At 41.2% G+C, this 23,769-nt stretch overlaps 1 protein-coding gene and 1 long non-coding RNA gene across 4 annotated transcripts in view; one reads left to right on the top strand and one right to left on the bottom strand.

Annotated features, from left to right (window-relative positions):
- Nucleotides 1–17,188, top strand: part of LOC145352659 (uncharacterized) — a 57,488-nt gene extending 40,300 nt beyond the window's left edge. The window contains exon 3 of the long non-coding RNA XR_013888571.1: nucleotides 16,546–17,188. This is a non-coding gene — a long non-coding RNA (uncharacterized LOC145352659). The remainder of the gene's footprint in view (nucleotides 1–16,545) is intronic.
- nsd2 (nuclear receptor binding SET domain protein 2) overlaps nucleotides 1–23,769 on the bottom strand; it is a 127,512-nt gene that overhangs the window by 18,754 nt on the left and 84,989 nt on the right. For all 3 annotated transcript variants that reach the window (XM_080202545.1, XM_080202733.1, XM_080202639.1), the window contains exons 15-19: nucleotides 22,007–22,163; nucleotides 12,507–12,712; nucleotides 8,418–8,530; nucleotides 5,425–5,694; nucleotides 2,571–2,687 (exon numbers count right to left, since the gene is read on the bottom strand). In XM_080202545.1, the coding sequence (XP_080058671.1) occupies nucleotides 2,571–2,687; nucleotides 5,425–5,694; nucleotides 8,418–8,530; nucleotides 12,507–12,712; nucleotides 22,007–22,163 (863 nt within the window). The remainder of the gene's footprint in view (nucleotides 1–2,570; nucleotides 2,688–5,424; nucleotides 5,695–8,417; nucleotides 8,531–12,506; nucleotides 12,713–22,006; nucleotides 22,164–23,769) is intronic.

Here is a 23,769-nt window from a genome sequence, read left to right as displayed (position 1 = left end):
TCCCAATAAACCGTGTGAAAGTTGTGCGCATCCCGATTTCTGTACAGCCTAGCTATACTTCTATTACTGTGACCCCTTACATACAAACATACGAAATGGGAGCCTGCTCCACCATTCAGTAAGTTCTGATCTTCATTTACCCCAGACTCCTTGGCTCTGGACTCCTCACTAGAGGAGACAGCTTCTTTGAAAACATGCTAGTTCTGACTGAGCAAGAGCTGCACTTTTGGGGGCAGTGTTTTTCAGATTAGACATTAAATCAAAAGCCCAATCTTAGAAACACAGAAAAGTTATGGAACAGAAAGAAGTCATTAACCCATCTTGTCTATACTGAATACCATGAAGCTATTCAGAAAAACATGGGATTTATTCTGTACCCTGGCCAATATCCACTGTTGAACTAATATCACTAAAACAGGTTAAGTGGTTATTTAACTATTTACTGTTTGTGAGACCTTGCAAATTGGCTGTTTCCTACAGCAGTGGCTACACTTCAAAAGTAGTTCACTGGCTATAAAGCACCTTGTGAAGGTCTGTGGTCATGGAAGGTGCTGTATAAATTCAAATTAAAGAGGCATAATTGACTAGATTAATACAACCTGCATATGTCTCAAACTTGAAATTATGTGTCATTCAAACTCATGGTAGGGCGAGTACTTGGGCTTTATAATGGGAGTAGTTTTGTCACACATCTTTTTAATCACATGATACCATCAAAGCAACATTACCTGGTCATTCTCGCATTATTATTTTGGGATCTTGTTGTGCACAAATTAATTGGTCTACATCACAACAGTGACTACACTTAAAACATAATCAATTATAAAGCACTTTGGGACATTCAAAGGGTAATGAAAAGTTCTTTACTTTCAACTGATCACCTTGAATTAACTACCAGTTTAAAAAAATCCATTTCTGCACAGAATCAAACTTAGGAAGGAAAATTCTCAACAAGCTCTGTAAGCGTGCTTCAATTTTTCACTTGCCAGTACACTTTGTTCGGCTGTAATTCAGGTAAATAAATCGAACTGCAATATGTGACAATCAATCCAAGCAACAAGTTTTACTAAAAATCCTAATGACAGCCTTGTTGAAATCCATCATTTTATTTATTTTTATACAGTTTTATATTATTCTCTATCTTTGCTTAAACCTTCAACTGCTACTGTTAAATAATGTAGTTGACTTTTAACTGCTCTCTGAAAATGGTTCAGCAACCAGTTTAAGGACACTTGGGAATAGACAACAAATGCTGGCCTTGCCAGTGACAATCACATTCCAAGAAAGATACATCAAAAATCATGTTAAATTTAATTCATTAATTGAGAGCACATGGTGGACATGCTACATACATACACACACACACACACATACACAGAAAAGGCAGAACAAAAGTAAACATGGGAATTAGAGTGCAAGGATTGGAAATAAAGAGAAAAGTTCCAAAGTTAATGAAACAACAGAAGGTTTTAGTTTAATTCTGTTTACAGGCCCACAATATAGTTGCTCACACATGGGAAAGCTCAGCAATGCATGAAAAGTTCTGTTACTAACACATCTGGTGACAATCATACACTATTTTAACTGGGTGAAATGGGAGAGAGTGAAAAAAACAATTGGACACGAGTTAGAAATATGAATTCTTTGTTTTTAAAAAGTCAAAGAAAGGAAGAACCCAGCTCTGCACTTCTAATTTGCTCTGTCATCTAGGTTTACATACAGGATGGGTAGCAGATATTGTTTGCTCTGTCAAATCCATAACTCAATCATTTTTAGATGTTAAATTTGAAAAAGAAAACAAATTTAATCATAATAGCCTAAACTATTTGTATCATTGTCCAAATGACAGCCTAGAAAATTGCTACACACTTTTCAGGAGCACAATTAAGTTAAGAATCTAAGATAAGAGCAAAATACTGTGGATGCTGGAATCTGAAACAAAAACAGAAAATGCCCGAAAATCTTAACAGGTCTGACAGCATCTGTGGAGAGAGATTAGAGTTAATGTTTCATAGAAATCATAGAAACCCAACAGTGCAGAAAGAGGCTATTCGGCCCATTGAGTCTGCACTGACAACAGTGTCACCCAGGCCCTATCCCATAACTCCGCATATTTTACCTTGCCAATTCCTCTAACCTACGCATCCTGGGACTCTACGGAGCAATTTAACATGATCAATCAATCTAACCTGCACATCTTTGGACTGTGGGGGGAAACCAGAGCACCAGAGGAAACCCACACAGACAGGGAGGGAATGTGCAAATTCCACAGAGACAGTGACCCAAGCCGATAATCAAACCCAGGTCCCTGGAACTTTGAGGCAGCAGTGCTAAAACTGTGCAGTACCACCCAAAATTTCGAGCCTGAATGACCCTTCGTTGGACTCAAAACGTTGGTTCTATTCTCTCTCCACACTGCAGTTAGACTTGCTGAGATTTCCAACAAAGAACTTACTGTATAACAAATTAAAATAAGGATTTGTTAAAAGCAACTAAATTTAAGTCAAAAAATTCCCAAATTCCCTATTCTCTTTCAAGACAGGTGGTGGGATGCAGAGATTTAACTTTACCTTATCAATTGTGAGCATGTAGAAGTTGGCAATGTTGTGTTCTTGGGCAAACCGGATTCTTGCTCGGCACTCATCTTCATCTATTACCTCTCCCACATACTCATTTACAAACGTTCCCTAATAATACAAAACATGGAACATGAAAGCTGTAATTCGAACTCCTGTACCACACACCACCAAGCTTGGCAAAATTAAAAGTAATCTATTTCTGCTCTACTCGCTCAAGAGAAGAAACTGGAATCTCAAAAATAAGTGAATCTGTTATCTTAATGTTGCTTTTCGCAACATGTTGAAAACACAAATGCACTTCACTATTGCTCTGCCTTGGCTTTACCATTACTCCAGATGGTTACTGCTTGTACAAGTATATCAAGATAACTGAACATAATTTTAATATTGCCTCAAGGATCCTCTTTTAGAATGAATAGTTATTACAGAAGGTTAGGGGGCATGGAGTTGGGGGTAGGGTGTTAGCGTGGATAGGGGATCGGCTGTCAAATAGGAGGCAGAGAGTGGGGGTCAATGGGTGCTATTCGGATTGGCGGTTGGTGACTAGTGGAGTGCCCCAGGGGTCGGTGCTGGGGCCTCAGCTATTTACCATTTATATAGATGATCTGGAGGAGGGAACCGAGTGTATGGTGTTGAAATTTGCTGATGACACCAAGATTGGTGGAACGGCAAATTGTGCGGAGGGTGTGGAAAGTCTGCAGAAGGATCTAGATAGGCTGGGCGAATGGGCCAGGAACCGGCGAATGGAATTTAATGTTGGCAAGTGTGAAGTTGTCCACTTTGGTAGGAATAATGGTAGGAAGGACTATTACTTACATGGCGAAAAACTGCAGCATGCTACGGTGCAGAGGGACCTCGGGGTCCTTGTGCATGAGTCGCAAAAACCCAGCCTGCAGGTGCAGCAGGTGGTCAGGAAGGCAAATGGGTTGCTGGCCTTCATAGCGAGGGGGATTGAATATAAGAGTAGGGAGGTCTTGCTGCAGCTGTACAGGGCACTGGTGAGGTCGCAGCTGGAGTACTGTGTGCAGTTTTGGTTGCCACACTTATGCAAGGATAGTTTGGCCTTGGAGGGAGTGCAGAGGAGGTTTACTAGGCTGATTCCAGAGTTGAGGGGGTTGAACTATGAGGAGAGGCTGAATAAACTAGGCTTGTACTCGTTGGAGTTTAGAAGAATGAGGGGAGATCTCATTGAGACATATAAGACGATGAATGGGATGGCTAGGATAGAGGTGGAGAGACTCTTACCGCTCAGAAAGGACAGTAGGACTAGAGGCCACAGCCTCAAGATAAAGGGGGGTGCGGTTTAGAACGGAGTTGAGGAGGAACTTCTTCACTCAAAGGGTGGTGAATCTCTGGAATTCTCTGCCCGTTGAAGTGGTGGAGGCTGCCTCGCTAAATATATTTAAGACGCTGGTTGATAGGTTTTTGATAGGCAAGGGGATTAAGGGTTATGGGGAGAGGACGGGAAAGTGGAACTGAGCCAAGACAGATCAGCCATGATCTTATGGAATGGCGGGGCAGGCTTGAAGGGCTAGATGGTCTACTCCTGCTCCTATTTCTTATGTTCTTTATAGTCACATAACAGAGATTGCCAATTAGCTGTATAACATATCTGCATCAAGACAATGAACACAATGACACAGTGGAGAGACTCTTCCCGCTCAAAAAAGACAGTAGGACTGGGGGCACAGCCTCAAGATAAAGGGGGGGCGGTTTAGAATGGAGTTGAGGAGGAACTTCTTCACTCAAAGGGTGGTGAATATCTGGAATTCTCTGCCCGTTGAAGTGGTGGAGGCTGCCTCGCTAAATATTTTTAAGAAGCGGGTTGATGGGTTTTTGATAAGAGAGGGGATTAAGGGTTATGGGGAGAGGGCAGGAATGTGGAACTGAGCCACGACAGATCAGCCATGATCTTATTGAATGGCGGGGCAGGCTCGAAGGGCCAGATGGCCTACTCCTGCTCCTATTTCTTATGTTCTTATGTAATATAGGAAGTGAACAAAATGAGAGCCATAAGTATGGCTGGGCATTTTTATTCTGGTCCTTGTACACTAGAAGCTTTTACTGTACATGATTGGGTTGATATTAAGAGAAAACATCTGGTGATATGTATTCTTAAAAATACAGGTGTCCAAATCAATTACTTTAAAAAAAGATCAGGGAGAGTGGATTTTTACATTTCAAAGTTTTCAAATTTGTTTGCCCTTAATATCACTCCTTCCCAATTAGATTATTTCAGTGAAAATTAATGATCACGTGCTACAAGGGCTGCTAAAATGGAGACTACAGCAAATGTTTAGTGCATTCACATGCAAGTGAGATTACATCAATTTTACATGGTAGACAGTTTAATGTTTCAGAAGAGGCAGTTAAGCATTCCTCAACTATATAATCACAGCACCAAATTCTTAAATTGTCTTGTTTTACTTTGTAGCAGCCTTCTCCAGAAGCAAGAATGCACTACTTTAACAGATTCTAATCCTATAGTTTAACGTACATCAAGCTTTAAGATTCTGAACATTTAGAAACATGTTAATTTCAAGGCTGTTCAATTTCTGTCTCGTCTTTAACCGTTTTCATGCATTCCTGCAACTTGTTGCAAGTGTTTCCACATTTATCACATAGCAAACAACATTTTTTTATAATAGCTCTTTTGTTCTGCTGGAATGAGCTATTGGCCTTGATGTTCTAAACTCGTATCAGCTACAGACTAAAAAGGTGCTTGGTCTTGAATTAAAAACTTTTCAGATTCTTGATAAACGTGTACTCTACTCAACCACACATTGAGCTTCCCGCAATTCCCTCAGTATGGTACGAAATCAAGTAAAAATGCAATACAACTTACTTTTTTTATGTCAGTCTTTGTTATGAGGCCCCAGCCTTTTCCAGCAGTTTTAACCACCTGTGATTCAGGATACTGCCGTTTGCTAAAACACTGGTTTTGGCACCGTACACCAGCTGGGCAGACAGCTGGATGACATTCATACATTAACATTCTGTTCAGGCACTCCGAATCCTGGCCACAAGGATGGTCATCTGTAGGCTTACAGTTGCACCTTGAGATTTCTGATATATCAGCTGTATAAATCTGTGCTTTGCCATGAGGTTTGTTGACCTTTTTAAAAGATATAAACATTTTCAAAAACTCCAACCTTAAAACTGGGCAATCAATAGTGCTGAAATTAATGCTTTAATGTATTTGAAACTTTTTTTTATTTGTTAAGTAACAAAAATCATGCAATACTTTATAAAAGTGTTTTGGCCTGATAAAATATGGAATCTTATTTTTTTTACAGACCTGGGGTCATGGGATGGAGAAAGTTGTTTTGGATAAGAGCTATTTAAATAACTGGATAAACTAAATGATGGGTCATGTCTATGATTGTTTTGTATGCTGCAATTCATTTGAAAATTTGCAAATGACTCACAAATCCAACAATTTGCTAGACAGAGAAAGAAATACTGCTGTTTTCAGAGCTATTGTTAATCAGTACAGGTATCCTGAAAATGGCTGGACCACACAGCCCTAATAGCTGGCCACAAAAATGAGCATAATTCTATTCTGAACCTGTTGCTCAATATGTTTTCTTTTTTAATGCATTAGCCCCAAAAAGGCCAATATAAAACACTGGCCACCTGCCAAGTTAAAAGGTGACTTAAAAGATTTTAGGTTCAATGTTTCATTTTTGCTAAGCAAGTCAACTGCAGGTGGGCCTGTGGCAAGTGTGTAGTAGAGTGGGCAGTAGGGTTCAAGTTTTAGAATATTTTCTTCATTTTTTCATGACATGTAGGCTGTCATTTGTTGCCTACCCCAAATTTCCTTTGGACTGACTAACTTGTGAGGCCATTTCAGAGAAGAGTCAACCACATTGCTGTGGATCTGGAGTCCAGGAAAGGACTGCAGACTTTCTGCTCTGAAGGAAATCAGTGCACCAGATGGAGTTTTACGACAATTGATGGTAGTCTTATTGTCATCGTTACTGAGATTAGCTTTATATTCCAGATTTTACTAAATGAATTCAAGTTCCACCAGTTGCCATGCTGGCATTCAAATCCATGTTCCCAGATCATCAGCCGGGGCCTTCAGATTACTAGTTCAGTGATACTACCACACTATAATCTCCCAATAATCGCTTTTGTGGAGAAACTGGATTTCACAAATTTCTGTGACCTCAAATAAAATTTCCAGATCTCTTCCAATGCTCAAATTATTTAAATGATTCTTGGCATTCCCAACAATTCCTGTTCTCATTCCTATCAACAGTTTACTGTGGGAGGCCAGGGAAGAGATTGCAGAACCTCTGGTGATGATCTTTGCATCATAGTTGGAGATGGGAGAGGTTCTGGAGGATCGAAGGATTGCGAATGTGGTTCCTATATTCAAGAAAGGGAATAGGGATAGCTCAGGAAATTACCGACCGGTAAGTCTAACCTCAGTGGTTGGTAAGTTGATGGAGAAGATTCTGAGGGACAGGATTTATGAACATTTAGAGAAGTTTAGTATGCTCAGTAATAGTCAGCATGGCTTTGTCAAAGGCAGATCGTGCCTTACGCGCCTGTTTGAGTTCTTTGGATAGTTTGGAGGGATGTCAGAAGTTGCAGTGTGACATAGATAGGATGCAAGGCTGGGCAGAGAAGTGGCAGATGGACTTCAACCCAGATAAATGTGTAGTGGTCCATTTTGGCAGGTCAAATGGGATGAAGGAGTATAACATCAAGGGTAAGACTCTTAGCAGTGTAGAGGATCAGAAGGACCTTGGGGTCCGGGTCCATAGGACTCTTAAATTGGCCTTGCAGGTAGAGGATGTGGTTAAGGCGGCGTATGGTATACTGGCCTTCATCAATCGAGGGATTGAGTTTAGGAGTCGGGAGATAATGTTGCAGCTTTATAAGACCCTAGTCAGACCTCTCTTGGAATACTGTGCTCAGTTCTGGTCGCCTCATTACAGGAGGGATGTGGAAGCTGTTGAAAGGGTGTAGACGAGATTTACAAAGATGTTGCCTGGATTGGGTGGCATGCCTTATGAGGATTGGTTGAGGGAGCTTGGTCTTTTCTCCTCAGAGAGACGAAGGATGAGAGGTGACCTGATAGAAGAGTATAAGATGCTGAGAGGTATAGATCGGGTAGATTCTCAGAGGCTTTTTCCCAGGGCTGGAATGGTTGCTATGAGAGGACACAGGTTTAAGGTGCTGGGGAATAGGTACAGAGAAGATGTCAGGAATAAGTTTTTCACTCAGAGGGTGGTGGGTGACTGGAATCGGCTGCTGGTGGTCATGGAGGAGGCAAATTTGATAGGGTCTTAAAAGAGACTTCTGGATGAGTACATGGGATTTAATAGAATTGAGGATTATAGGTAAGCCTAGTAGGTAGGGATATCATTGGCACAACTTGTGGGCTGATGGGCCTGTTTGTGCTGTAGTTTTTCTATGTTCTAACAGTTCCTTAACGCTACAGTTTAAGACTGACCGATTCTTCTACTACGGAACCAATGTCTGAAGAATCATTTTCATTCAGCACTCCTCACACAATCTTATCAAAGAATCTGTGAATCAGGTAGGAGATGCCATTGTCCTCTCACCTGCCAATAGCCTCCAAGTCCAACCAATCTTGTGGGCAGCAAGTTTAACATTTTCTGGTCTTTATTTTAATATTATGATCAGTACTTCTTTGAGCTTTCCTGTCTTGTTCTTGCCAAATATGCAGTCCTCACAATCATCCCATGCACATTGCTGGCTTTCAAAACTTACCTCATGACCTCCTGCATATTCTCACAAATCTCAAACATTCAAACCAGAGAGGGCAGACAAAAATTGAAACCAGTTCTACTTCACACCTACCCGTATGTGTTTATATGGTGGAGGTTTTCTACCATTCCGCTCATTTTCCTGAGCTTCTCTGGTCTCCCGCTGAGTTTTAAGATCCTGAAAACGTTCTGCTGCCTCTTCTAAAGCTGAAACCAAATAATTAGTAGACTTAATATTTACGACCAGAAAGAAAAAGTGGCAACTTCATTATAGCGACAAGATACAGCTTACAAATAAAAAACTGCATACAGCAAATACTAATATATATTTATTTTAACACTGAACATTCACAATTGGTCAAAATCATAAGATCAGGGTCTTTGCATGTTTAAGTCCAGGGCTGTTTAAAAAACAGCATCACTCTTACATTCTGGAAAAGTTCCTGGGCTCACTATCGGAGTTGTAAGTATTAGTGCTCATCCATTTTTCTAACCATTTCACCCAAAAATAGTCTGATGCTGTTGGTTTGACTCTTCAAAGCAAAAACACTTCCAATGCTATTTGCTGTATATTAAATTTCCACTTTTTGTTTTTATGATAGCTTTTAGTTAAGCTGGGTGTATTCAAGAGCAGTAAGAATTGGTGGTCAAATAACCAAAATCAAAGTTTCCACAGATACCACCTGACCTGCAAAGTGTTTGAAACATTTTCTGTTTTTATTCTGGTCTCTTCGACATTGTGTAAGGTTCTATGTTCCTCCAATTAAAGGACATTTTTTAAAAGTAGCCTTTGCAGATGGGATAGAAATAATTAAATACAAGCATTTTTGTAAATAAAGCGCAATACATTTGGATGACGAACACAGTATCAACCCTGTCCTAGCCTGAGCAGCAATCACATTTGGCACATTCAAGTTAAGATTCATCAACTCAAAGCCACCCAGGTTATCTGTGGAGCGAAAGAAAGACTGGTTTGTGACACTGGGTATTCTTTCTATGAAGTTTAAGTATTCACACCAAGTAGTATTGAAGGTACCCAGTGATAACCTCATGCACCTAAAAACTTGTCATACACAACACGTATTTTGAAAAGACTTGAATATTACTTTGATAGCAGAAAAGAATCTTGGTTGGATCCAAGGACAGTCCATAAATAAGGTCGATGGTTATGAAAAAGTTGGAGCCTCCAGTGTCCGTAGAGATGAAGAGGCAAGTATTTAAGACACAGGCAAGGAAGACGTGCCAAACGTAAAGTGAAAAAAAGCTAGACAATTAAACAATGATGTGATTGTGCCAGTGTCTTGAAAAAGCAAGTGAACGACACAGGAAAAAAATGGAAGAAAATCAGAAAGATTAAAGAGTCAACAGAAAGAATGAAAAAAAATGCGAGACAAGTAGTAAAAGTTACAGAAACCTAGCCAATTAAAATTTTAAATTACCATTCATAAGGTCAACTTAGATCCGGAATGTTTTCAATGTTATGACAGCAAATATTAATTGTATTTCAGACAAATGCAATCTAAGTACCAAAATCCTTTATCTATTGATGCATCCTTGTGAGTTCCCTAGTACTGAGATTAAAATTAGTTCGAGACTACGAAAATAGTTTAAAAAAAATTTCCCTTACTAATGTCATAAGTAATTGCTTTTTGCAAACCAGATGGTAAATAGGCAATCTGCTCTTAAATCTCTGCCATTTTAACCTGCTCCCATAAAGTGCCAGTGCCCACAATAGCATTCATCCCAAATTCTCCTTCCAAATGGGAAGTAGAACTTGGGGATTCAACTCAGCATTTCTCCGCAAGAGATATCAACAAAGTTGTCAAGTAGGAAAATCAAGTGGGAAGAAGCTATCCTTTTTTTTATATATGGTAAATTATCATAAAATTCAAACTAAATAACATACAAAGAACAAAGAAAATTAATGCATAGGAACAGGCCCTTCAGCCCTTCAAGCCTGCACCGAGCACGCTGCCTGACTTAACTAAAACCCCCTACCCTTCTGGGGACCATATCCCTTCATTCCCATCCTATTCATACATTTGTCAAAATGCCCCTTAAAAGTCACTATTTTACCCACTACCTCCCTGGCAGCGAGTTCCAGGCATCCACTACCCTCTGTGTAAAAAAACCTATCATGTACATCCCCTTTAAACCTTGCAACTTAAACCTATGCTCCCTAGCAATCGACTCTTCCACCCTGGGAAAAAGCTTCTGACCATCCATTCTGTCCATGCCTCTCATAATATTGTAGACTCCTATCAGGTCACCCCTCAACCTCCGTTGTTCCAGTGAAAACGAACGAAGTTTCTCCAACCTCTCCTCATAGCTAATGCCCTCCATCCTGGTAAATCTTTGTACTCTCTACAAACCCTCCACATCCTTCTAGTAGTGTGGCAACAGAATTGAACACTATATTCCAAGTGCAGCCTAACTAAGGTTCTATAAAGCTGCAACGAGTTGATAATTTTAAAACGCGATGCCCCAGCCAATGAAGGCAAGCATACTGTATGCCTTAACCACCCTCTCCACCTGCATTGCCACTTTCAGTGACCTGTGTACCTGTACATCCAGATCTCTGCCTATCAATACTCTTAAAGGTTCTGCCATTTACTGTATATTTATATTGGACCTTCCAAAACATATTACCTCACATTTGTCTGGAACAATCCATCCAACCAACCATTCTTCTAACAGACAGCATTTCTTTGCAAATGTATCTGCTTTTGACATTACCAAATAGATGTCAGTACCATTTTATACATTTATAAATAATTTGGATACTGGAATAGAGCAAATATGTCCAACTTGAAGCTGTGATGGACAGTGAGGATGACACCAATCGAATGCAACAGGACATATATAGGTTAGCAGAATTGGCAGACGGAATTTAATACAAACAAGTGTGACTTAATACATTTTGGAAGAAGGAATAGGGAGAGATTTTAGGTACCAATACCTAGTGGCACTTTTAAAGAGTGGTTTGGGATGGAGGGACATGGGGAATCCTGTTTATAGATCTTTGAGGGTACCAGGGCATACTGAACAAAGCATATGGAATACTAGGCTTCATAAGTAAAGAATTTGAGCACAGATGCAAGAAGCATTTCTCAATCTTTATAAAGCTCTGGTTAAGCCGCTATCTAGTGTATTATGTCCAGTTCTGGTCACAACATTGTAGACAGGATCCTTGAGATGATGCAGAGGAGATTTAACAGAATGGTTCAAGGAATGAGGGATCTTAGCTACAAGGTTGGGTTGGCGTAGCTGTGGTTCTTTGTCCAGGAGATAAAGGAAATTGAAGGTAAGATTTCAATGAGGTGTACAAGATTATGACAGCTTTACATAAATTTGAGAGCTTTAGATAAAATAGACAAAAAGAAAGCAATTTCCACAATCAATAGTACAAAGACTAGGGGTCAGAGATTTACAGCATATTTTGAAAGCAAAAATTAGAGGGGAGTAAATGGGGGAGAGCTCTTTTATGCAGTGAGTAATAACAAAAAGGAAATTCGATTGGCACTGGGGGGGAAATAAACTTGCAGTGTTATAGAGATAGAGTGGGGAATGGGAATAGCTGGAGTGGTCTAGAAAGTCAAAAAGCTTAATGGCCTGAATAGCCTCCTCCTGTATCTCACTGACAAGAAAGAACATAAGAAATGGGAGCAGGAGTAGGCCATCTAGCCCTTCGAGCCTGCCCCACCATTCAATAAGATCATGGTTGATCTGAAGTGGATCAGTTCCACTTTCCCACTTTCTCCTCATAACCCTTAATTCCCTTGTCTGTCAAAAATCTATCTACCCGTGACTTAAATATATTTAGCAAGGTAGCCTCCACCACTTCAACGGGCAGAGAATGCCAGAAATTCACCACCCTTTGAGTAAAGAAGTTCCTCCTCAACTCTGTTCTAAACTGCATCCATCACCCCCCCCCCCCCCCCCCCCCCCATCTTGAGGCTGTGCCCTGTAGTCCTGTTGTCCTTTCTGAGCGGGAAGAATCTCTCTACCTCTACCCTATCCATCCCTTTCATTATCTTATACGTCTCTAAGATCCCCCCTCATCCTTCTAAACTCCAACGAGTACAGACCCAGTCTATTCTGTCTCTCTTCACAGTCTAACCCCCTCATCTCCGGTATCAGCTTAAAGTTTCAATTAATCACAGCATTTCATTTTTCTCGTTACCTTTTCTAAAGGCTTTGCTGAGGCTTTTGATTTTGTTGTCCTTGCTTCCCTTATCACCTTCCATGTAAGGAAATACGCGTGCCTGATGGGTCCAAAAGTAGTCGTTTGATCCAAAGAAGTGAACTGGAAACTCGCCAATCTCATGCTTCATATTTTGAATATTTGTTGGAACGTTTCTTGGGTGACATATCTCTGCAGGCCACCACCTGTATTTGGATAGCAGATTTCAGATAAATCAAGACAAAAGTAAAACCTGATGACTGCAACAAGTAACTTCAGTCGAGCCAATCAGTAAAGTAATAAAACAATGGCTCCCAAATGTCATTGTAAATATTCTATTCAGTTCTTTGAAAATAAACAGAAACCACCAGCAAAATTAAAGGTGGCTTAAATGTGAAGCGAACTGGAGACAACATGAGAGCTGGAGGTGCTGAAAATATAGGCAGAAGAGAAAAAATAAACCAACTTTAGATGTGTAAATACTATAGAAGTACAGAAGGGAAAGAAAGATGTTAAAAATAAAGAAACCCAAAGAAGGCAAGGCAACCCAAAATCAATGTTATGGACATTAACACAAGAGAACCAGAAAAATCAACTTGGAAATGGACATTGATTAAAATAGGAAATTAAAATATTAAGAGTGCAACTGGATCAGGACTGGAAATTTGATTTGATTTATTATTGTCACATTAGTACACAGTGAAAAGTATTGTTTCTTGTGTGCTATACAGGCAAAGCATAGCATGCATAGCAAAGCAGAGAATGCAGAATGTGGTGTTAGTCATAGTTAAGGTGTGGAGATAGATTCATTCAAAAGTCTGATGGCAGCAGGGAAGAAGCTGTTCTTGTGTCAGTTGGTACCAGTCCTCAGTCTTTTCTATCTTTTTCCTGACAGAAGATGGTAGAAAGAGTATGTCTGGGATGCTTGGGTTCCTTAATTATGCTGGCTGCTTTTCTGAGGCACCTGGAAGCGTAGACAGTGTCAATGGGTGGGAGGCTAGTTTGAGTGATGGACTGGGCTTTGTTCATGATCTTTGTAGTTCCTTGCAGTCTTGGACAAAGCAAGCACCATACTAAGCTGTGATACAATCAGAAAGAATGCTTTCTATGGCACATCTGTAAAGGTTGGTGAGATCATAGCTGACATGCCAAATTTCCTTAGTCTGAAAAAGTAGAGGCGTTGGTGGGTTCTCTTAACTATATTGTTGGCATGGAGGGACCAGGACATCTGGTGATCTGAACATCTAAAAACATGAAGCTCTCAACCATTTATACTTTGTCGCCATTGATGGCACTGCAACCTTTAAGATGTGCCGGATCATCGACACGGATGCCATCATCTCACGTGAGAACACCATCCACCAGGTACACAGTACATACTCTTGCAACTCAGCCAACGTTGTCTACCTGATACACTGCAGGAAAGAATGCCCCGAGGCTTGGTACATTGGGGAGGCCATGCAGACACTACGACAATGGATGAATGAACACCGCTCAACAATCACCAGGCAAGACTGTTCTCTTCCTGTTGGGGAATACTTCAGCGGTCACAGGCATTCGGCCGCTGATCTTCGGGTAAGCGTTCTCCAAGGCGGCCTTCACGACACACAACGGTGCAGAGTCGCTGAGCAGAGACTGATGGCCAAGTTCCACACACGAGAACGGCCTCAACCGGGCTCTTGGGTTCATGTCACACTGTCTGTAATCCTCATAACTTGCCTTGACTTGCAAAATCTCACTAACTTTCCTGTCTGGAAATAATACACATCTTTTTAACCAGTGCTTAATGCGCTCTCCACTCACACTGTTTGTACCTTTAAGACTTAATTAGCTGTAAAGACTCTCATTCCAATCATTAATCATGTAAATTGAGTTTGTGTCTTTGTGTCCTGTTTGTGATCTGAACTCCCACCCACCTGATGAAGGGACAGCCTGTTCCAAAGGCTTGTGGCGTTTGCTACAAATAAACTTGTTGGACTTTAAGAAGCGTAATAGAGGACATGCCCCTGTCTACATCAGCGGGAAGTCGTCTTACAACACCAACTTAAAGTCGATGACTATCTTCTGTGTTGTATTGATATCGAGGGAGAGATTATTGTCGTCGCACCAGTTCACGAGATTCTCTTTTCTGTACTCCATCTCGTCATTGCTTGAGATCTGACCCACTATGGAGCTGTCATCAGCAAACTTGAAAATTGAGTTGGAGGGGAATTTGGCCACACACTCATTAGGTGAATAAGGAGTATAGTAAGGGGCTGAGGACACAACCTTCTGGGTCACCGGTAATGAGAATGATCATGGAGGTGATGCTGTTGTCCTTCCATATGGATTGCAGTCTGTGGATTAGGAAGTTCAGGGTTCAGTCAGAGGGAAGGGCTGAGCCCCATGTCATGGAATTTGGAGATGTATTTGACAGGAATAAAAGGACATAGGTGTCTTTGTTATCTGGGTGTTCCAGGATTGAGTGCAAGGCCAGGGAGCTGCCTCCTGCTGCAGACCTGTTGTGGCAAACCATAGTGGATCCAGGCAATCTGGGAGGCCGGAATTGATTTGGGCCATGACTAACCTTTTGAAGCACTTCATAATGGTGGATATTAGAACCATTGGATGGTAGTCATTAAGGCACGCTGTCTGGCTTTCCTTTGGTACCAGGATGACGGTTGTCTTCTTGAAGCAGAAAGGGACCTTAGATCAGTGTAAAGAGAGGTCGAAGATGTCTGCAAATACCCCCACCAGCAGATCCACACAGGATCTGAATGTTCATCTCGGTATCCCATCTGGGCAAGTCGATTTCCACAGGTTTACCTTCTGAGAAGGTTGCTCTGACATCTGCGATGTTAACCTTGGATAAAGGTTCATCCAAGGTTTCCAGGATGGAGGATGTGATCTCACTGACCTCTTGTTCAAAACAGGTGTAGAATGCATTGAGCTCATCAGGGAGGGGTGCATTCGAGCCGGTGATTTTACATGCTTTCATCTTGTAGCCTGTTATGTCTTGCAGACCTTGCCATAGTTGGCAGGAATCCGTATGGCTAGCCTGGGACTCTAGCTTGGTTCAGCAGTGTCTTTTGATGGATCTCCATAGATCATTTCTGGCTTTCTTGTATAGGTCAGGGTTGCCTGACTTGAATTCCTCAGATCTAGAATTCAGCATACAGTGGATATCATTGTTCATCCATGGTTTCGGGTTAGGAAAAATACAAATTTGCTTCCTTGGCACAGTCTTCTACACACTTATTAATAAAGTCAGTTACTGTAGTGTACTCATTCAGGCTGGTCACAGAGTTTTTAAATATTGACTAATTTAGTGACTCTAAGCAATCCCATAGAAGATTATCTGATTCCTCAGACCAACAACGCATGACTTTCTTGAATGGATTCTCCCGTTCCAGTTTTTGCTTATAAGTCAGGAGGAGGAGCAGCACCACAGCCTTGTGGTCCGATTTGCCAAAGCGTGGGTGGGCGATAACGCGGTAGGCATGTTTGATATTTGTGTAGCAGTGGTCTCTGATGTTTGGACCTCTGGTAGAACAGGAGATGTGTTGGTGGCATGGATGGACAGACGCTCGAGCTTGGCTTGATTCAAGTCCCCGGCCACAATGAACAAGGCCATGGGATGTTTTGTCTCTTACAGATTTGGCCATCCTTCAGATCCTGAAGACACCCAAACTGAAGCTGACCCAGACCAGCCGATCACTTGGGACCTGCAGTTAGAGCCAGGGTTTTCCCTATACCGGCTCCCACTGGCTAGGAAAATGCCCTAGAAGTTGGGGCCTCCGCCCCCAGTGACCAGGAAAATGCCGAAGCCGGGGTCTTCACACTGCCAGTCTCCAACAATCAGACCCGCATCTCTGGGGCTGCAACCTCCCCCCCACAAATCCCACCAACCCCAATGGCCAGACCAGCAAGTCTGGAGATAACCTCCTGCAGGTCCCAAGCATTCCCTCTACTCCCCCTTTCTACATTTGCCCCATACTCCTAGAAATCAACTCCTACTGCCTAAAAATCACTAACACTGTTCTTATAAATTTACTTGCAGGTCTAGAGATCCTCCAAAGGAAGAGCCCAACCTAGCAGTGACCCTGAAGACTCCAACATGTGAACCTGGCCATCAGCTCACCCGTGACCGCAACCCCAGAGAAGGCATCCACTTACTGGCCTCCGACCTGTCCACAACAGAGCGTGGTCTGGACATCTTCCAACTTCTGAAACCAAACTGCAGTCTGACAGCGACCCAGACCCCTGACCGAGCAGGCCCATCTACCAACACAGGAACCACAAACAGGACAACAAATCCTCCACCCGCACACCGGCCAAAGCAAAGAACTGCATTGGACATGCACCTTCACCTTTAGCACCGCATACTACTCTCACTGTATCCCAGGCCCGAAAAGAAGCAGTCATTCCAAGAAGTGTGAAAAATGTGCAGTCCTGCAAGTGAGAATGAAACAATGCAGTCCCAAGGATTCCCTCTCACCGGATTAAATATATAAAAGCAGAAACTACTGGAAATACTCAAATTCAGGCAGCATCTGTGGAGACTGAAACAGTTAACATTTCAGCTGAATTACTTTTTGTCAGAGTTGACAAATTTTGGTCTTGCTTGACAATAAATATATCTGGGTATAAAATTTACAGGAAATATTATTTGGAAACAATATCCTACGTGAGCACAAAGTAACTGAAGAGGTGGTTGCAAGAAAATCCCTGAAGATTTAGCTGAGAGAAAGATTGCAATTATAATTACAACTGGGATTATATTGCTAAATAGTGGAAAATTGCCAAACAGTAGAAAGGAAATCACTAACTATGAATTTCATTCTTAGAGAGGTATGTATTAACAATAGTGCTTCAGATTGTAATTATTCAAAAAAACAGACTGGGATAGGATACTTGTCTTGAGAAATGGAAGGATGACGAAAGGGCACATGAATGGGGAACAACAAATTCTAGACCTAAGTAAGGAAACCTGCCAAATTGAACTGTATGTGAGCAATGGAAAACATTTAAATAGAAATGGTACAAATCAAGTATACCCTGTTAAGTGTACTGTGAAAACATTCAGCACTTAGGAGCAAAACAGAAAAATGAAAGTAAGATCAAGTATAACAGACAGAGGAATAAAATCAGAAAGGCTAAGATAGATTATGAGAGAAAATGCTACTGGGATGTGCAGGTAAGCTTATGATACAGGACATATGATCATCCAAGTTCTTTTGCCTAATCTTTTCACATGGAGATTGGCTATTAACAGTACAAAGCCACCGTAGGTGTGTAAAACAGCTAGCGAAAATTACTATCAAAGATAATTGGCACTAAAGAAACTAACCAATCTAAAATAGACAAATCAAATGGGACCAGATGGTTTACTGATGAGGAACTCCAGGGAAACTAGAAAACAGCCAAGGCATCAATCAACATCTCCAAAATCGGTGCAAAGTAAAAATTATCCCCAAGGACTGGGAGCAAACGGACACAGGAGTAAGGCTCCTGAAGTGCCTGATTAAATTGGTAAACAGAGAGCAGGGGATGTGTTTTTCAGAAATAATTTACTGAAAATGTTTCAAGGAATGCCTGAACAAATAATTGACAAACATAAAACAAAGGATTAGGGCTAAAGAGTATAACTCCTATTGGTGTCCACTTATTGGGGCATACAGCAGTACCAGTACTAAATACCTAGGGGTGATGACTAGAATGGGCAGTCAGATGGCAGATGCAATTTACCGCATGAAAGTGCTAGATAATACGTGTCAATAAGGAAAACAAGAAATGGAAACATTGCAACTGTGGGTCAGTCAGTTTAACCTGAGGGGGTGGGGCAGAGTGGAGAAGAAGCTCCAAGCAGCAATAATTTGGAACAAAATTGATAGTCACTTGGACAAGGGCATAGGTTGAGTAAGCAAAGTTAACATGGATTTGCTTTGGGCAAACTGTGTTTAACTAACTTGTTGGAGTTTATTGGTGGAGGACAGAGTGTTGATGAGGGCAATATAGTGGGCATGGACTTCCAAAAATTAAGTGATGCAACCAGACATGTGAGCAAAGTTGTAACTCTCAGAATAAAGGGATAGTAGATAATGGATATTAAACTGGGTAAGTGACAGGAACAGAGTATTGGATGTTTTCAGAGTGAGGAGAGGTTTACAGTGGAGTTCCCAGGGACTCTGTCTTAAGACCTTGGCTTTTTTTCCTGAAATATATTAATGACTGAGAATCTGGCTAAGTTAGGGGTTCCATTCGTAGACACGCAGGGTAGAATAGGTGTAGGGTGATGCGGCAGCGCGGGCTCGTTGGGCCTAAGGGCCTGTTTCCCGTGCTGGGTTGTTCTTTGTTTGTTCTTTGGTGCACAAGGCATGATTTCAGAATTTGCAGATGATGCACAACTTGGAAGGATGGCAGGGGGCAGGGGGGTGTAGTGCAGAACTTCAAAAGGACAGACGTTGGAGGCGTGAGTGGACAATTTGCAGATTAAATTTAATGCAGAGTGTGAATTGGTTCAGTTTGGAATACGAGGAGTAACATAAAACAAAAGGGTACAATTTGAGGGTGTGTATATAAATTATTGAAGGTAGTAGGGCAGGTTGAGAGAATGGGTAATAAAGCATACAGTGTCCAAGGGACATAAAGTACAAAAGCAAGGAAATCATGTCAAACTTGCATAGCACATTGGCTTGACCTTAGCCACAACAGAGATCTGGAACTCAGAACTGTGCCCAGATTCAGGGTTCTACACCTCAAGAAAGATGTGAAGGCAGAGAAAGTGCAGAAAAGATTCACAAAAATGATTCTCGAGTGAGGAATATCAATTATGTAGACAGACAGAAGAGGTTGGGACCTTTTTCCTTTGGAAGACACAATTGAAGGGAGATCTTTCTATGCTATGGCCATTCTTTGATATGCATAGATTGTGACAACAGAATAGAATGTTGAAAATTGTAGAGAAAGGCAAATAGAGCTTTGAAAAAGGAAAATAAATAGGTGAAAAGTACAAACTTATCTCTTTTCACTTGTAAAGTCAATTAGTTTTCTGCAGTTTAGGATGTCCAGTTATCAGAAGGGCATGAAAGCCAGAGAGCACTACTGCAAGGTGATTATGGTGAAAACTTGAGAGACTGCCAGTAAAACAGTGAAGGGGAGATTTAATTGAATTTTTTAAAAATCAGGGCCTTGATAAATGAATAGGGAAATACGCTCCCTATTCAGAGAATATTGTAACAAGAAATCATTTTAAATTTTTAGCAAATTCAAAGAGTAGGAGAATTTTTATCATTACATAAATCTTTACAAATTCTCTGTCCATAAGTGAAGAAATTAGGAGGCTCTATTCACACTTCTTGATAAGATATACTTTCCTCACCTTCTAAACAATATCTTTGGCTACATCTTCCATGTTTCTATTTTACAGTTATTATGGTTTTACTTTCCTGACTCTTCTAACCGGAAAACATGCTTACCTATGTACATTCCCAATACATTACAATCACAGCCTCTTGCAACAACTCCTTCTCAGGAAAACTAAAACTGTAGATCTTCCTTCGACTTTGGTTATTGCTAATTTCTTCTGACTTTTAAACCTTCTCACTGGCTACAATTTAAAGGACCATTCCTGTGTCAAGCAAGATAATCATGCAACAAAACAGGGAAATACTCCATGGTTAGAAACCCTGCTAGTTCTGCCACTCTGGAAGGCGGCAGCACGGTGGTTAGCACTACTGCCTCTCAATGCCAGGGACCTGGGTTCAATTCCTAGCTTGGATCACTGTCTGTGCGGAGTTTGTACATTCTCCTCATGTCTGTGTGGGTTTCCTCTGGGTGCTCTGGTTTCTTCCCACACTCCAAACGACGTGCAGGTGAGGTGAATTGGCCATGCCAAATTCTCCTTCCATGTACTCAAGCAGGTGCCAGAGTATGACGACTAGGGGATTTTCACAGTAACTTCATTGCAATATTAAGACTACTTGTGACTAATAAATAAACTTTACAAAGTATGGCTACAAGTTACAGATGTACTAGCAGCTTAGAAGCAGGGCTCACAAAACAGTTTCCTAGAGGCAGCACAGATTTCGGACTTTATTAAAAACTGGTCATTCTGGTTCCAATAACAGTTGCTCTAATGGGGTTTGGAAGTGGGGAGGCAGTGGCCTAGTGGTATTGTCACTGGACTAGTAACCAAGAGACTCAGGGCAAGATCTGGGGACTTGGGTTCAAATCCTGCAATGGCAGATAGCGAAAGTTGAATTCGTGAAAAAAAGAACGAAACTAAAAATCTAATGTGACCATGAAACCATTGTCAATTGTCATAAAATCCCACCTGGTTCACAATGCCCAGTAGGGAAGGAAATCTGTCATCCTTACCTGACCGACTTGTGACTCCAGATCCACAGGAATATGGTTGATGCTTAAGTGCCCTTTGAATTAGAGGATAGTTAGGGATGGGCAATAAATACTGGCCCAGCTAGTGATGCTCACATTCCATTAAATGAATAAAAGAAAGTGCCTCTTCAATACCCCAATTTCACTGTGGATTCAATGCCACAAAGCAAATGCATCACATGCCTGCCATTTTGTACAATTTTTTTTCTTTCTTTCTTTGGACGTGGGTGTCACTGGTTAAGACAGATTTTATTATCCATCCCCAAAGCCCTCGAGTAGGTAGTGGACGACAGCAGTTCATGTAGCGTAAGTGCACTCACACTGCTACGAGGGACAGAGTTCCAGGATATTGACCCAGCAACAGTGAAGGAATTATACATTTTCGATTTAGGATGGTGTGTGGCTTGGAGGAGAACGTAAGATGGTGATGTTCCCATGTCTCTGTTGCCTTATCCTTCCGGATGGTCGTTATGTGGGTTTTGAAGGAGCTGCCCAAGGAGTCTTGGTGAGTTCCTGCAGCCACTGGGTGTCAGTGGTGAAAGGAGTGAATGTTTATGGATAAGGTGCCAATCGAGCAGATTCCTTTGGCCTGGATGGTGCCAAGCTTCTCAAATGCTGTTGGACCCGTACTCACTCAGGCAAGTGGACAGTATTGTTATTTCATCACACTCCTTATAGATGATAATCAGACTTTGGACAGCCAGGAGTTGAGTTACTTGCTGTAGGATTCATAGCCTCTGATCTGCTTGTCACCACAGTATATAGTTAGCCCAGTTCAGTTTCTGATCAATGGAATCTCCAGGATATGGAATATATCGATTTTCAGGATTTGAAGTGGGGCTAACACCAGGACTCAACGGGCTATCTTCCCCTCTGTAATTTTATCTACTTAGCAGCCCACCAGAAATTTCTAGACCCAATCACTTTGCTAAACAATTCACAGGAATGGACTTCCAAGGGTTATATCCAAATGAAACAGCAACTAATTTGCACTATGTAACTTTTACAGAACAATCTTGGATTTCAAGCCCATCTCCAACTTTAAAATACTATCAATCATGCCATGCATTCTCAAAGCGAGAAATACATTTAATAAAACTTATGAAAGTTTTGTTTGTACTGACCTGTAGCTACCCAGTTTAACCCAGATAATATCTTTGTAGCGTGGCTTCTTGCCTGCTTTGCAGTCATTACAATACCAGCTCCCTTCTGGCATATCAATGCTCAAGCATTCTGGGTGAAATGCTGCAGGACAGGACTCGCAACACAAAAGGCTTCCCCCTGTAGAAAATGAGCCAGACTTAATGGAGGGAAGCAACATTTATAGAAATTTACATCCTGTTTAAAAGAAACAATATTTACCACTTCATTTCAAAACTCACCTCAGGTGCACTGGGGCACTTTATTTGGGAGTGATATAGGAAAACTTCAAACAGAAAGTCAGCAATTATTATTTTTCAACTAAATCAGGGCTTCTTTTTAAAACACGCACTCACATATTTGATAAAAGTTTAACTCAAAGAAGGCACTTAAGAAATACAACCAAATTGTTCATGCCTCTTGCCAATGCAAGATGGCCACTGATATCCATCTGCACATTGCGCACAATGCCAATGATAACACTCCATTGCACCCAGTCCGACAGTATCCACTACTCATGCATGCACCAATGACGTGCTGTAAATATGATGCAATGTACATTGCGCCATTAGTTGTGGCATTGTTTTTCTGCTTGCCTTAAATCAATAAATATATTAATTTTAGCTGTGGTTTGAACACATTTACTGCTAACAGTAGGAAAAACATGCCAAAAGAGTCTGAATAGTAGCATCTGGAGTTGATTGGCTTGTAAAAATATCAAGGAAAAGCTGAAAATTTTACAGGACATAAATACTACCTTGAGCAATGCATGCTTGAATTAATGGAAGTAGACAACCTGAGTGAATAAGACCAGCTGTGTAACACATCACACTTAAACAAGCAGCAATAAAAGTTGAATAGGGGAATGATTCTGCTACAATTCTTGCAGCCGGGGGCTACAAGTTTTTAAAGGTGCATTTTCACAATTCAGAGAATGAGAAACAGAAATAAAATCTGAGCTGGACAATGTCGCACTTGCGTCCATAATATCTCATTGTCCCTGCTAAAGCCCGAGTCCAAACGGGTCTCTGACCCAGAAAAATCCACTTCCTATTAACAGGCACTCTGGCTAATCTGCTTCAATTAACAATTAAAGGGCACTGCCTAGACTACAATCGTGATGATCTGAGCAATGCAAAGACTTAACACAGTACTAGGACCTTTGCTGTTTGTAATATATTGGACGAAAATGTAATTGGTTTGATTAGTAAGCTTGCAGACAATGCAAAAGGTTGGTGGATTTGTGGATAGCAATGATAACCGTCAGGAAACAGTAGATATAGATTGGATGGAGGTTTGGGTGGAGAGATGGCAGATGGAGTTTAATCCGGACAAATGTGAGGCAATGCATTTTGCAAGGCCTAATACAGGTAGGAAATATAGAGCAAATGGCAAAACCCTTAAGAATATCAATAGGCAGAGGGATCTGAGTGTATAGGTACACAGGTTACTGAAAGTGGCAACACAGGTGGAGAAGACAGTTGAGAAGGCGTACAGCATGCTTGCCTTCATCGGTCACGGCACTGAGCTTAAAAATTGGCAAGTCACGTTGCAGCTTTATAGAACCTTGGTTAGGCTGCACATGGAATATAGTGTTCATTTCTGGTCACCAACTATGAGGATGTGGAGATTTTGGAGAGGATACAGAAAAGATTTACCAGGATGTTGCCTGGTATAGCTTTGAGGAGGGGTTAGAAAAACTTGGCATGTTCGCACTGGAATGACAGAGATTGAGGAGCAACCTGGT

Source organism: Carcharhinus amblyrhynchos, chromosome 1 (genome assembly GCF_965287045.1).
Source record: "Carcharhinus amblyrhynchos chromosome 1, sCarAmb.v2.hapA, whole genome shotgun sequence".
Lineage (NCBI taxonomy): Eukaryota > Metazoa > Chordata > Chondrichthyes > Carcharhiniformes > Carcharhinidae > Carcharhinus > Carcharhinus amblyrhynchos.
Note: the sequence above shows the minus strand (reverse complement) of the source record. Positions and strands in the feature narration are given on the sequence as shown.